Source organism: Rhinatrema bivittatum, chromosome 4, assembly GCF_901001135.1.
Source record: "Rhinatrema bivittatum chromosome 4, aRhiBiv1.1, whole genome shotgun sequence".
In the NCBI taxonomy this organism is placed as follows: Eukaryota; Metazoa; Chordata; class Amphibia; order Gymnophiona; family Rhinatrematidae; genus Rhinatrema; species Rhinatrema bivittatum.
Window position 1 is genome coordinate 486,780,376 of NC_042618.1, and position 15,859 is coordinate 486,796,234.

A 15,859-nucleotide genomic window follows, 5' to 3' on the forward strand; every position below is an offset into this window, starting at 1 on the left:
TTTGCAAACCTTGAGCCATGTCCTATTACAGTCAGGCCGATAAAGTTTGCGGGAGAGCGCCCGCTCTCCTGTGCGCGCGATACAGTAAATTAATTTATTTAAATTAGGGCCGGCGATAAAAAGAGGCACTAGAGACACTAGCGCGTCCCTAGCACCTCTTTTCGGACAGGAGCGGCGGCTGTCAGCGGGTTTGACAGCCAACGCTCAATTTTCGAGCCCGCTGACAGCCACGGGTTTGGAAACCGGATCCCAGCAAAATTGAGCATCCAGCTTTCAACCCGCAAGTCTCAGGCCCATTTCAAATTTTTTTTTTTTTTTTTTTTAACTTTCGGGACCTCTGACTTAATATAGCCATGATATTAAGTCGGAGGGTGCACAGAAAAGCAGTTTTTACTGCTTTTCTGTGCACTTTCCCAGTGCCAGCAGAAATTAGCGCCTACCTTTGGGCAGGCACTAATTTCTGAAAGCAAAATGTGCGGCTTGGCCGCACATTTTGCTTTCTGAATCGCGTGGGAATAACTAATAGGGCCATCAACGTGCATTTGCATGTTGATGGCCCTATTAGGTTTGGGGGGTTGGACGCACGTTTTCGACTCGCTATTACTCCTTACTAAATAAGGGGTAAAGCTAGCACGTCCAAAAGGCGTGTCCAATCATGGGTTAACAGTGCGCTCCGCCTGCGAGAGAGGTAGGGAACTTGATTTTTGGGGGAGATTTTAATATAGCAAGAGTGCCAGCTTCTGACACTTCTTTAGGGGCTGCAGCATTGCCTCCGTCTCATAGGGTGCAATTGAATACCTTTATTGAGGATTGGAACTTAGTTGTCATCCATCCTCTCAGTCCTATACTTACTTCTCGAATTTCCTTGATAATTATTCGAGAACAGACAAGAATCTTTGTACTAAAGCAGGGCTTCCCAAACCTGTCCTGGGGACCCCACAGCCAGTCGGGTTTTCAGGATATCCACAATGAATATGCATGAGATACATTTGCATATACAGAGTCTCCATGGTATGCAAATATATATCTCATGCATATTCATTGTGGATATCCTGAAAACCCGACTGGCTGTGGGGTCCCCAGGACAGGTTTGGGAAGCCTGTACTGAAGTAATGAGCACAAGTAGAGAGACAATTATCTGGTCAGATCACACTCCCATATGGGTGAATATTTCTTTTGCTAATTTGGATTCAGGTCTTAAATTTTGGAGACTCAATGAGTCGTTGCTTCTAGATCAGGATTTTTGATAATGGGGAGATCACACCCACCATACTTTGGGATACTTGTAAAGCCTATGCTAGGGGGCTGCTTATTTCTAGAGCATTCCATGTTAAAAAAAAAAAAAAAAGCTAGGGAGCAAAAATGTGAAGAGTTAAGGTGAGTTATTAGATCTCTGGCCTCCCAAGTGAGGGAGGAATTAAAGCAACTTGAAGTGGTGAATCTGGCACACTCCCTAAATCAAGTTAAGCAAGACTACTTTGAGAATGGGAATAAGGCGGGGAAGCTCTTAGCCCGGGAGAATAAAAGAAGCAAGGTCCCATAACTTGGTGCTTAAGATTAAAAATGAAGAGGGAGCCCTTTTATTTAATCCGCCTGAGATTTGTAATCAATTTCTAAAGTTTTATGAGTGGCACTATAGCCCAGACACTAGTATCTCCCCTGACATCATAGAGACTTATCTGCAAAATTTGAACCTCCCATGCTGGATTCATGAGATGAAGGAAGACCTTGACAGGGAAATTTCTCCCCCCGAGATTCTGCTGACTATAAAAGATTTAAAGGTGGGAAAAGCACCAGGTCCAGACGGGCTGACAGCCCGATTTTATAAGCAATTTGTTTCACACCTGGTAGTTAGACATTTTGTAATGGTATTATCTATGGAGCGAAGGTTCATTATTCCCAAATGCCAACACGGCACATATTACTGTTATCACTAAGCCTGGTAGGGACCTAATGCTTTGCAGGTCTTATAGGCCAATTTCGCTGATAAATGTTGACCTTAAAATCCTAGCAAAAATATTGGCACTAGGCTTAATATTCACATAGCTGAAATCATATTTCAAGGCCAGGTTGGCTTTATCCTAGGACAGATGGCAGGAGACAATGTCAGAAAGCTTGTAAACATTATGCGATGGGTACATAAAGAGAAAGTCCCTGCCCTCTTTCTATCTATTGACGCCGAAAAGGCTTTTGACCTTGATCATTGGCCTTTCCTATTTACCATTTTGGAACGCATGGGCTTTGGCTCTAGTTTCAGGACTTGGATTGGTAAATTATATGAGAACCCCATAGCTTGCGTGCGAGTCAACAGGGGGTACTCTAGTACCTTCCCTCTGGGTAGAGGTACTAGACAGGGGTGTCCGTTGTCCCCTCTCCTGTTTGCCCTCTTCTTAGAACCACTAGCTATAAAAAAAAATTAGAAATGACCCCAATATAGTAGGCATCTCTGCAGGAAATACGTCGCTTAAGTTATCCCTATTTGCTGACATTTTTACTATTAGCGACCTCCACTTGTCCTTGACAGCGATTGAGAACGAGTTGGGAGCCTTTAGAAAGGCGTCTGCCTTCAAAGTCAACTGGGAAAAGTCAGAAATACTGAATATATCCTGCACAGGTGAGAACGAATTATCTACAATCTCATCATCCATTCAGATGGGCCAAACAGAAAATTAAGTATTTAGGAATTTATTTGGGACAACACCCTGACACCCTTTATAAGCTGAACTATCCCCCTTTACAGCAAAATATTTGGCGAGACTTAGAGAGATGGGAGCGTGTATCACTATCATGGTTGGGCAGATTAGCCCTAATTAAAATTTATTTTATTTATTTGACACTTTTCTATACCGACCTTCATGAATAAATTCAAATCAAATCGGTTTACATGAAACATAGGGTGTAACTTAATAATAAATAAGTAAACCATTTAGAGAGAGGCAAAGTTACATTGAACAAGGAGAAAGAACTTGGGGGGCTGAGGTAGCCGGAAAACAAAGGACAGCATAACTAAATAAGGAGAACAAAAAACATAACTAAAAACATAACTAAAAACATAACTACCGGACTAGGCGGAGTGCCTAGTCCAGTAGGCGGAATCTGATCATGTCTGATATTGATGGTTATGAAGGTTAAGGGAAGGCTTGGAGGAAAAGCCAAGTCTTAAGTCCTGCCCCGCCTTCTCTAACCATTTCAGACCCTGCCAATGCCACTTCTTTAGTTTTATTTGGAAACGTCAACCTCCCAGGATTCGGAGGAGTAATATGTATATCCTGATGTCAGAAGGGGTTTTTGGGGTACCTAATATAGAGTGGTACTATGCCGCAGCGCAGCTTAGACAAGTGATAGAGTGGCATAATATAAGTCAGCCTAAGCCGTGGGTTAAGTTAGAGCAATCCAGAACAGTTCCTATGCCCTTAGATGCTCTCCTATGGCAACCTAGTAGAACATAGTGCGCGAACTTGACCTTGCTCCCCACGACGCGTCTCACACTAAATGTGTGGAAGCAATGGCATACCAGACTCATAGGAGTTTGAGACTATTTTTTGTCATCTCATAACATCTTATTTACTCCTTCTTGCTTACCACTTTCAGCCTTTAAACCCTGGAAAGAGAAAGATATACATCGGGTGGGGCAGGTTTGGGGGGCTGGACACATGCTATCTTTTGAACAGATCTGCAAGCGTTATGACCTGCCCACCTCTGAATTTCTCTCATACCAGCAGCTATTGTCTTTTCTCCTCTGTGCACGAGTCCCTTCCAACTTGATATTGGGCAAGTCTTTATTTGAAGGGTTTTGCTCTCCTGGGGGTAAATTTAAAGGCCTTATCTCAAAAATCTATGGCCTACTAAATGAGAGACAAAAAGTAAAGCCCAGACATATCTTATTGTGGAAGCGTGACCTGGAGACAACTTACTGGACTGAGTAATGGGAAGATATTTTAGGTATCTATTTCTACCTCAATAATGGAAAATTGTTACAAAATTATATATCGTTAGTACTACACACCTAATAGGATATATCCTAATGTCAGTTATTTATGTAACCTATTTTGGACAGGTTGTAGTGGAGTTGGGACACATCTACATATTTGGTGGGAGTGCCCCACAATACAAGTGTTGTGGAGACGAATAGAGTCTTTTCTCTCAGCCTTACTGCAAATCTCTCTCACTTCATGTTGCCACAGTGCTTCTGCACAGACCTGATTTAAGATTGACTCAGGGGCAGAATTTGCTAATCCAGCAAGTCTGTGTGGCTACTAGAATACTGTGTACAATTCTGGTCACCGCATCTCAAAAAAGATATAATTGCGATGGAGAAGGTACAGAGAAGGGCAACCAAAATGATAAGGGGAATGGAACAGCTCCCCTATGAGGAAAGACTAAAGAGGTTAAGACTTTTCAGCTTGGAGAAGAGACGGCTGATGGGGGATGTGATAGAGGTGTTTAAAATCATGAGAGGTCTAGAACGGGTAGATGTGAATCTGTTATTTACTCTTTCGGATAATAGAAAGACTAGGGGGCACTCCATGAAGTTAGCATGTGGCACATTTAAAACTAATCGGAGAAAGGTCTTTTTTACTCAACGCACAATTAAACTCTGGAATTTGTTGCCAGAAGATGTGGTTAGTGCAGTTAGTATAGCTGTGTTTAAAAAAGGATTGGATAAGTTCTTGGAGAAGGATTCTAGGAACATGGTCCCTTGTGGAGTGATTACCAGTTCCTATCTGTAATCTTGCCAATGCAACTCTTGATCTCTGCACCTGCGATAACGTCTTGGACGGAAGGGAGTCTTCAGAGTTATAGGAATGTAGGCCCTTGTGGAGTGAGTACCGATTCCTATGGGCAATAGAACTCACTGTGTTCACATCCACGATCGCTTCCAGGCAATGAGGAGTCTTCAGGAACGTAGGCCCTCGAGGAGCAAGTACCGGATCCTGTCTTGGCAATCTGAAATCAAGAAGAGAGAGCGGAGCCCCCGTGCAGCGGGTCCTCCTGATAAGTTTGAAAAGGCCGAGCAGTGGAGAAGGATTCTCCTGGCTGACTCGGATCGTTGTTGCAAGTAGCATGGACTGCCAAAACAAGTCCTGTTGGAGTTCCTTGCTAACTCGTTAGAGGTTAGCCAACAAAGACCTTTTAAAGTGCAAAAGGATGACATCACTACGGGGGCATGCCCCCGAGGTTCGCGCCCTTGCTGGTACAAGTCTAGAGCGCGCGCCCCCTTACGTCATCAGGAACATGGCGGATCCGTAGCGTCAAGCCAGCCCAGGGACACCGGGACCAAGAGGCAGGGAGAAGCCGCAGCTGCATCTGTCCGTCAGAGCCAAAGGGAGTCGCTTCTAAGGTATACAGGATGGAGCGAGGGGCGAGAAGAGGCAGAACGCAACAACAGCTCCCCAGCCGGAGAGGCTGGCATCCATTGTTACTATGATCCACTGCGGCGTCAGAAGTGACACCCCCTTCTGAAGATGGGCAGGCGATAGCCACCACTGCAGTTCGACGACGGTAGACTCTGAGAGCGGAAGGGGCATCTGAAACTGTTCCTATACCGGTTTTCAGCGGGATAGCAAGGCTTTCTGTTACGGACGCATATGTGCAAACGCCCAAGGGACCCGATCAATAGTGGAAGCCATGGATCCCAGAACTTGAAGATAGTCCCAGGCCACTGGCAGGGCAAGAGAGAAAACTGCGCAATTGGCTCCTGAGTTTAAGTGATCGGTCCTCCGAAAGAAACACTTTGCCGACTCGAGTGTCGAATTGCGCCCCCAGGAATTCCAAAGTCTAGGAGGGTTGAAGTTTGCTCTTAGGAAAGTTGATGACCCACCCCAGAGATGTCAGACAAGACAGGACTTGCTGATCGCCAGCTTGCAAAGAGCCTCTGATTTGGCTCAAATGAGCTAATCGTCCAGATAAGGGTGGACTAGGACTTCGTCTCGAAGCAGGGTGGCCGCCACTACCACCATTACCTTGGTGAAAGTGCGCGGTGCAGTGGCAAGACCGAAGGGGAGTGCTCGAAACTGAAAATGGTGGCCCAGGATCTCGAATCGAAGATACCGCTAGTGATCGCAGCGAATTGGGATGTGTAAGTAGGCCTCCGTCAGATCGAGCGATGCCAGGAATTCTCCGGATCGAACCGCCGATATCACCCCCGCAAGGTTTCCATCCGAAAATGGGGAACCTTGAGAGCTTGGTTGACACGTTTGAGATCCAAAATTGGATGAAAGGAGCCCTCCTTTTTGGGAATGAAGTAGATGGAATATTGGCCGGACCCTTGTTCTTCCACTGGGACTGGGACTATGGCCCCCAGGTCCAGCAGTCTGAGCAGGGTCTGTTCAACCACAGGCCTCTTTCGACTTCCGCAGGGGGAGATCAGATGAAGATCCGGTAGGTCTCGAGCAAATTCTAATGCATAGCCTTTTTCTATCACCTCTAGGACCCACTGCTCCATCGTTATGTTAGCCTGTTCCTCGAGAAACTGGGACAGTCCACCTAAGTTTCGCACAGAGGAATAAGCCGGCCCCATTTTATTGGGAGGAGGACTTGGTGGCCGAGTGTTGCTGGCTACTATCTCTGAAAGGCCGGCGTCCCCGAAAGGAATGAGACCAGGATTGAGATCGGGAAGCATTACCCCTCGGGAAAGAACCCCCTGCTCTGGTATTAAAACGACATTGCCCCCCTAAATCGAGTGCGAGAGGGAAGAAACGTTTAGACTGTTTCGGGCAGTCCTCCGGTAACTTATGAACCTTATTCTCTCCCAGAGATTTGATGTTTCTCTAGGTCCTCACCAAAAAGCAACTGGCCCTTAAAGGGAAGGGTTCCCAACTGCGCTTTGGAAGAGGCATCCACAGACCAATTTCTCAGCCAGAGGCGGTGCCTGGCCGAGACTGCGAAGACCGCGAAGACCATTGCCTTGGCTTGCACTCACAGATGATTGTAAAGGGCGTCCGCCCCATATGCAATCACTACTTCCAAATGATCCGCCTGCTCTGCCTCTGCTGAGTAATTGCTGAACCACCTAAGGCTTGCCCGCTGCATGAGACTGCCGCAGATTGTCGCCCGAACTCCCAAGGACAGGACCTCAAATATGCGTTTGAGGTAAAATTCCAACTTGCGGTCCTGGACATCCTTCAGAGCCATAGCCCCAACCACCGGGATGGTGGTGAGTTTGGTAACTAGCGTGACAGAGGAATCCACCTTGGGCATCTTAAGTAGATTCAAGCAGTCCTGAGGGAGGGGGTAGAGTTTGTCCATAGCCCTACCCACTCGGAGTCCCGCCTCAGGGGACTCCCATTCCCTAAGGAGCATCAGCTTATGCATAGGGTGAAAAGGAAAAGTACATGGAAGAGCCCATGTTGGCAGGCATTGCAGCCGTAACCGTATCCGCTGGGGGCAGCTCAATTCCCAGTTCCTGCAAAATGAAGGGAATGAGCGGTTCTAGTTCCTCCTTTTGAAATAAGCGTAAAACCCGAAGATCATCCCCCTCGAGGGGGGGGGGGTTAGAAAGCAGAGGATCAACATCCGGATCTGGAGTTAGGACCGGGGCAGCTGTGGAGGATCCGGAGGCAGCGGGACCCCCGGGACCATCCTAACCGAGCCCTGTCCCTCCGGCGCCTTTGGAGGTTGCGGAGGGGAAATTTGCTGGTTTTTTGGCGGGGGAGGGGGGTCCAGGGATGGATCTTCCTCCTGCTGTAAGCTGGCTAAATAGGACTTGTGCATGAGGAGCACAAACTCCGCGGAGAAACAAGACTTAGACTTTCGGGGGGGGGGGGGGGGGGGCTCAAATCCGGAGGAGAAGCTACAGAATGGGGCTCACCTTCCTGCACATCCGATTCTGCATTAGAGCCTGCTTCCAAGATGGCTGCCATTCCCGCAATTTTTCAGGCCTGGCCACATGGCGGGGAACTCGCCCCAGGTCACTGTGGGCAAGGGAACAGATGAGGGACCCTCCCCACCCGGCAGGCACCCTGAATAGAGGCCTCCGCGGGAAAGCCGCGTGGCAGGCTCTACACATGCTTTACAGGCGCTGGAACGCAGCATCAGCGCTGAAGAAAAAAAATCGCTAAAAAAGTAAAAACAGCTGAGCTGTTCGGGGCTGAAGCCGGTCAGGGGAGGCAGCGACTGAACTCTGCACGCTGCCAGAGCTGTCCACAGCTCTTAAAAAGGTAAAAAAAAAAAAAAAAGACAAGCAACTTAAAAAAAATACAGCCCTGCCTGTACCCTTTTTTTAAGTGCTCAGCAAAGCCAGGGGAAACACACTCCCTGCCAAGCCAGAGGGTATTGTTCTACAGTGGACAGCAACTGGACCACCAGTATCATCCCAGATGATCACTGGGAAAAAAAGGAGCCTAGGATAAAAAAAAAGGGGAGGGCAAGTCCCCCCCTAGGCTCCAAGCAGAGTGAAGAGACTGAACTGTCTCTGTCAGGAAAAAAGGAGAAAACTTTCAAAGTCCTTTTTTTTTTTTTACTTGCTTGATCCAGACCAAAAAAGAAAGAAGATCTCCTCAGGGAAACTAAGGGAAGAAGGGGAACTGTAGGTTTAGCTGCCTGCATCTGCTGGAGACAAACGAATACTGAAGGGCTGCAGGGTAGGCTCTGTCCTGATATAGGATACCCTCACAGTTTTTCTCTGTCTCCATCTGCTGGACAGGGGGCTGAACCCACGGTCTGGACGGATCCGGGTACGTACAGGAAATGGACATTTCATTAATGCTTACAATAGAAATGGCACGAGTATGAACTTTTTTTTTTTTTAGCTTCATTGTCAAAATATTCTAACAATTCAAAGAGCTAGACCAAATGTCAGGAAAGGCCTTACTATATCAAGATGGCTGCATCTCTAGCAATAATATGTAGTCTGTGGTACTCTGCAACTCTCCTCCAACCCACCGTTATGCAGTTTCTAAGGAGACATTTCATTGCTTTCACGACTTCAATGGCTTAGCAGAGTTACAGCAAATGGGTTATGCAAATGTAACCCCAATATTTAAAAAGGGCTCCAGGGGCGATCCGGGAAACTACAGACCGGTTAGCCTGACTTCAGTGCCAGGAAAAATAGTGGAAAGTGTTCTAAACATCAAAATCACAGAACATATAGAAAGACATGGTTTAATGGAACAAAGTCAGCATGGCTTTACCCAAGGCAAGTCTTGCCTCACAAATCTGCTTCACTTTTTTGAAGGAGTTAATAAACATGTGGATAAAGGTGAACCGGTAGATGTAGTATACTTGGATTTTCAGAAGGCGTTTGACAAAGTTCCTCATGAGAGGCTTCTAGGAAAAGTAAAAAGTCATGGGATAGGTGGCGATGTCCTTTCGTGGATTGCAAACTGGCTAAAAGACAGGAAACAGAGTAGGATTAAATGGGCAATTTTCTCAGTGGAAGGGAGTGGACAGTGGAGTGCCTCAGGGATCTGTATTGAGACCCTTACTGTTCAATATATTTATAAATGATCTGGAAAGAAATACGACGAGTGAGATAATCAAATTTGCAGATGACACAAAATTGTTCAGAGTATTTAAATCACAAGCAGATTGTGATAAATTGCAGGAAGACCTTGTGAGACTGGAAAATTGGGCATCCAAATGGCAGATGAAATTTAATGTGGATAAGTGCAAGGTGATGCATATAGGGAAAAATAACCCATGCTATAATTACATAATGTTGGGTTCCATATTAGGTGCTACAACCCAAGAAAGAGATCTAGGTGTCATAGTGGATAACACATTGAAATCGTCTGTACAGTGTGCTGCGGCAGTCAAAAAAGCAAACAGAATGTTGGGAATTATTAGAAAGGGAATGGTGAATAAAACGGAAAATGTCATAATGCCTCTGTATCGCTCCATGGTGAGACCACACCTTGAATACTGTGTACAATTCTGGTCGCCGCATCTCAAAAAAGATATAATTGCGATGGAGAAGGTACAGAGAAGGGCAACCAAAACAAGGGGAATGGAACAACTCTCCTATGAGGAAAGACTAAAGAGGTTAGGACTTTTCAGCTTGGAGAAGAGACGACTGAGGGGGGATATGATAGAGGTGTTTAAAATCATGAGAGGTCTAGAACGGGTAGATGTGAATTGGTTATTTACTCTTTCGGATAGTAGAAAGACTAGGGGGCACTCCATGAAGTTAGCATGGGGTACATTTAAAACTAATCGGAGAAAGTTCTTTTTTACTCAACGCACAATTAGACTCTGGAATTTGTTGCCGGAGGATGTGGTTAGTGCAGTTAGTATAGCTGTGTTTAAAAAAGGATTGGATAAGTTCTTGGAGGAGAAGTCCATTACCTGCTATTAAGTTCACTTAGAGAATAGCCACTGCCATTAGCAATGGTAACATGGAATAGACTTAGTTTTTGGGTACTTGCCAGGTTCTTATGGCCTGGATTGGCCACTGTTGGAAACAGGATGCTGGGCTTGATGGACCCTTGGTCTGACCCAGTATGGCATTTTCTTATGTTCTTATGTTCTATACCGATCCTTTGCTAAATGTCTTCCATTACCTGGGATGAAAGTTACCTATTTTGGTTTCAATCATTAAAATTTGTCACACAAGAAATTTGTAAACTGAATGCAGCCATCATCTACTAAACTCACTATTGGCAAACCTCTCTTAAATCAAAGAAGAATCCAACAAGGAAGGACAACAAAATTATCAATGTCCTTTATAACTTAAAATATTTGTATTGTATGTCAGGCAAATGTGTCGGTGTAGCAAGTAGTTAACAGAAGCTCAGCCTTGTTGTTGCTTTGCTTAAACCTCTCAATGCCAAACAATGCTAGCAAAGAATGATATTCCCAGTGCTGAACAGTTCTCAAGCCTCTGTGCCCATACTTTACCTGCCAATGGGTAGGGCATTGCGAATAATTCTCTGGCTGCCCCTGGTGTACTCTATGTCTACTGTAATGGGAGCAGAGTAAGTCATATCTCTCAGGCGACACTGAAACAAAAACGTCAGAGTAAGACATTGAAGAGGACATTTAAATTATTTTGCAGTGAGCAGTGCATGCTCACTAAACAAATTAAACAGCAGAGCCACCTCCCACCCATTCAAGTCTGAACAAATTTCAGTTAGATATACAATGACACCCTATTACTTTTACAGTCCCATATTTGTCACAGTAGTCAAAGTATTTATCAGGCTATTCCAGTTTGTAACTATGCCTTTCATTCAGAATTACAGTCAGAGTTTCTACTTCCTAAACACTAATTGAGGAGACAGATGTCTAGGGATATTGACAAAAACTGAAAGGAAAGTACCATAGCCTTAGGCCACAGGGTTTGTGTCATAATTGTGATGTGGCTGGGCCAGGGAAACAGTCTGCATCATATTCTGGACAGGTCTATGCCAGGTGAAAAGGAGGTGTGTGTTATACTCGTCACCTGTTCACAGAAGAAGAGAGCGTCTACTGCAAATTCCTGAGGTGTCTATACCAGGGTTTGTGCAAGGTGTGCATTATATAATTATTCGCTAACCCTCATCCATCATGACAATTTTTTTTAATGTGAGGGCACAGATATAAATGATTGATCCAGTGCACTAAGCTCCTCTAATATGAGGGGGGGAGGGGAGGAATGGATTTTGTCCTACAATACCTCATGAGGTGACACAGGTCTAGTGACATTAAAGCTTTCTTCTACATCAGGTGCTCCCACATAAATATTCAGGTATCTGTAACACAAATACTTCCAGCATTAGCAACAACAAACAGAGAAGACGTAGCCGAATAAATATTTCAGGAGTGGAAGAAAGCAGAGTTGCTTACCTGTAACAGGTGTTCTCCTAGGACAGCAGGATGTTAGTCCTCACACGTGTGTGTGACATCAGATGGAGCCCAGCATGAAAAACTTTTGTCAAAGTTTGCAGAACGCTAAGCATGCACAGCCTGCCACTATCCACACGTCCCCGTAGGGTCCCCCTTCAGTCTTGAAACATAGCATTATGAAAAAATAAAATGACAAATGAAGGATAAAACCAACTCTGCGGGGTGGTGGGTGGGTTTCATGAGCACTAACATCCTGCCGTCCTAGGAGAACACCTGTTACAGGTAAGCAACTCTGCTTTCTCCTAGGACAAGCAGGATGGCAGTCCTCACACATGGGTGAATACCAAGCTACAGGATGCTCCTGAACTCTAGTAAATCCACAGGCACCAAACCTGGTGCCAATGGACAACTGCGGTGCTGTGGAAAACAGAGGGACACAGCCTGACCCAAAAAAAAAAAAAAAAGGCCCTAGGCAAGAAGAGTTGGGCGTTTTCACTTAAAGGGGGTTCCACAAGACAGCCTTTCCAAAGCTGCTGTCACTACGGCCATCTCTATCCAAACAGTAATGGGCAATGAATGTGTAGAGAAAACTCCATGTCACAGCCCTGCAGATCTCGGCCACTGGGACCGCTCGCAAGTGAGCTACCGATGCCGCGGTGGCCCTGACAGAAAGAGCCTTGACGTGGTCTCCAAGCTGAAGGCCGGCCTACGCATAGCAGAAGCAAACACAACCCGCCAGCCAGTTGGACAATGTGTGCCTAGTCACCGCAGCTCCCAATCTATTCTTATCAAATGAAAGGTTCTGTGGCCTGCTGTCCGCTCAAGGTAGAAAGTCAAGACTCTTTTGCAGTCCAAGCTGTGCAGAGCCCATTTGCCTTGGTGAGAATGTGGCCTGGGAAAAAAAGATGGGCAGGACGATGGATTAATTGAGATGAAAATAATCACTACTTTAGGAAAAAACTTAGAGTGAGTGCGCAGAACCACCCTGTCGTGAAATAATTTTGTGCAAGGTGGATACATCACCAATGCTTGAAGGGCACTGAAGTAACTACAATCAAGAAGATAACCTTCCATGTCAGGTACTTCAGATCGCAGGAGTGCAGCAGCTCGAAAGGATTTCGCATGAGACGAGCCAATACCACATTGAGATCCCAGGACACAATAGGAAGCCACAGGGGAGGCTTCAAGTTGAAGCAGATCCTGAATGAACCAGCTCACCACAGGTTGCATAGAGATCAGCAAACCATCAACTAAGTGGTGGTAAGCCCCAGTAGCACTGAGGTGTACTCTGACAGAGTTGCTCTTCAGACCAGCGTCAGAAAGATATAACAAATAGTCCAGCACTTTCGGAGTGGGACAGGAGAATGGATCCATGCCATGACTCTCACACCATACAGAAAACCTCCTGCATTTGAGAGAGGTTATGACTTCCTGGTGAAGGGTCCTGTTTGCTTCTTGAAAACCTAAGACACTTTGTAAGAGAGGTCAAGGGGCCACAAAATTAGCCTTTCAACATCCATGCCTTCAGAGACAGTGCCCAGAGGTTGGGATGGCTCAGCCTGCCCCGGTCCTGCATGATCAGGTCAGGAGAGGTCCCCAGACCGATCAGTTCCCTGACAGATTGGGAACCAAATCTGTCTCAACCACTGGGGGAGGGGGGGGGGGCAATGAAAATCATGGTTCCCTCGTCCTGGCAGAGGCTTCAGGAGAGAGTCTTCAACACCAGCAGAAGCAGAGGATATGCATACAGAAGGCCTCTGCCCCAATGGCAGGCAAGAGAGTCTGAAGCTGGCCTTCTGAGAGCAAACTGTGCTCACCTTGTTGCAAGGGGAGGCAAAAAGATCAACCTCTGGAATCCCCCATAGGTGGAATATAATATCCAAAGGACCACTTGTGGGGGTGGAACACTCGACTCAGCCAATCCACCACTACATTCTCTGATCTGGCCAGGTATATGGCCTGGAGCAGGATTCCCTGGGATTGAGCCCAGGTCCAAATCTGGGCAGCCTCCTGACAGAGGAGCGATCCGGTGCCTCCCTCTTTGCTGATGTACCACATCACAACCTGATTGTCGGTCTGGATCAGGACTGCTCGATTGGATACGCGATCCTGAAATGCCCAGAGTGCATACCTGATGGCTCGAAGCTCCAGGAAGTTGATCTTGTATCAAACCTCTTGAGCACACCAGTGACCATATGTGCGAAGGCCATCCACATGCGCCCCCCAGCCCACAGTGGAAGCATCCATAGTGAGTACAATCTGGTTCGAGGGGGGGGGTGAAAGGGAACCCCCCCCCCCCACTCCAGGTTGGGCAGACTCTCCCACCATGACAAGGTCTGGAGAGACGACTTGACTCTTACCCGCATGCTGAGGTCCTGGGAGGCCTGCCGCCACTGTGACTGCAGCGTCCACTGAGCACTCTGCATGTATAAACGGACGAAGGGGGTAATATGGCCAGAAGGCCCAGTAACCAAAGCAGCAGTCGGGCTGAAACTCTTCAGCTATGGCGGACCGTATTCGCCAGAGACAATAAAGCAAGCGTTCAGTTGCGAGGAAGGCAGGCCAGAGCCTGGGTCATATCCAGGTGGGCTCCTATGAAGTCCAACTGATTCGACAGGTAAGATGGGATTTCAGCACCTGAATGGTTAGGCGTAGGAAGCAAAGTGCTCTTGATCAACCAGTTGTCCAAGTAGGGGAAGATGTGCACCGTCAGGTAGCAGAGGTGTGCACCCACCATTGCCAGGCACTTGGTGAAGACCCATGGGGCTGAAGCGAGGCCGAACGACAACACCTTGTATTGGAAGTGACCGTCGCCCACAATGAACCATAGGCACTTCCTGTGACCAGGAAAAATTCCTATGTGGGCATAAGAGTCTTAGGTCGAGGGAATAAAGCCAGACCCCTCTTTGCAAGAGGGGAATTAGGGTGCCCAGCGAGACTATCTTGAACTTTTCTCTTTGCAGCTATTTGTTCAAGGTCCTCAGATCTACGATGGGGCATAGCCCCCCCTGTTTTCTTTAGAATCAAGAAATATTTGGAGTAGAATCTCAGTCCTCGCTGATGTAATGGGACGGGTTCCACCACTACTGCCATTATAAGAGTGGAGAGCTCTGACCAAAGGACTTCCTGATGCGGGGTCTGACCCCACAATGAGCAGGGGAGAGAGTTTGTGGGGACACATTAAAAGTTTAACAGATATTCTCGATGGATGATGGATAGGACCCACTGGTCCAAGGTGATCTGTGGCCATTGGTCCTGAAAGGACTGTAGCCAACCCCTGACCGGGGAACTTAATGTCGAGGGTTCAGTCACAGGGCTTATGCTCCCTCGGGGCCAGTCAAAACCCCATAGCAGGGCTTTGCTGGGGAGCAGGCTGAGTCCTGGGAGTCCACGGCTGTCTAGAGCGACCCCTAGAACCCACTTGTGGCGTATGAGCAGGCAAGACCAAAGGATAGTATTTCCTTTGGCAATAAAAGGACCTCCCTACGGAGGGCAAAGGGTCTGAAGTACTGGAAGAGAGATGCTGGAGGGTCTCATAATGATCTTTCAATTGAGCCACAGCATCTCGCACCTTGTCTCCAAATAGGTTCTCTCCAGAACAGGGTATGTCTGCAAGCTTATCCTGGACTTTCGGCCGAAGGTCTGATGTTCAGAGCCATGCCATTCTATTGGCCCCAATGCCCGCCGCCGCCACCCTAGCTGCTGTCTCAAATGCATCATAGAAGGAACGCACCTCATGTTTGCCACACTCCAAGCCTTGCTGGGCAACTGCTAGGAAGGCTTCCTGCTGCTGCTGGGGGAGGCATTCGGCCAACTCCTAGACCTGCTTCCAGCGGTTACGAGTGTATTGGGTCATAGACAGCTGATGGGCGGCAATCCAAGCGATCAACATTATGCCCTGGTACACCTTCCTATCTAGGGCATCCGATGCCTGGTGCTCCCGTCCCAGAGGCGCAGACACATGTGAAGGGGAACATTTGGCCTTTCTGAGGGCAGATTCCACCACCGACTGTTGTGGGAGTGGACACCTCTCAGATCCCAAGGCCGGTTGAACCAAGTAGACTGTGTCTGTCTTACGGTTCACCAGAGGCACAGA

General features: G+C 47.1%; 1 protein-coding gene across 3 annotated transcripts in view; it reads right to left on the bottom strand.

Moving 5' to 3' along the window:
- Positions 1-15,859, bottom strand: part of POLR3B (RNA polymerase III subunit B) — a 527,519-nt gene that overhangs the window by 455,966 nt on the left and 55,694 nt on the right. For all 3 annotated transcript variants that reach the window (XR_003856035.1, XM_029597388.1, XM_029597387.1), the window contains exons 5-6: positions 11,594-11,669; positions 10,837-10,937 (exon numbers count right to left, since the gene is read on the bottom strand). Coding sequence is in view for 2 of the 3 variants with exons in the window: in XM_029597388.1 (XP_029453248.1) it covers positions 10,837-10,937; positions 11,594-11,669 (177 nt within the window). In the remaining variant the exon portion in view is untranslated. The remainder of the gene's footprint in view (positions 1-10,836; positions 10,938-11,593; positions 11,670-15,859) is intronic.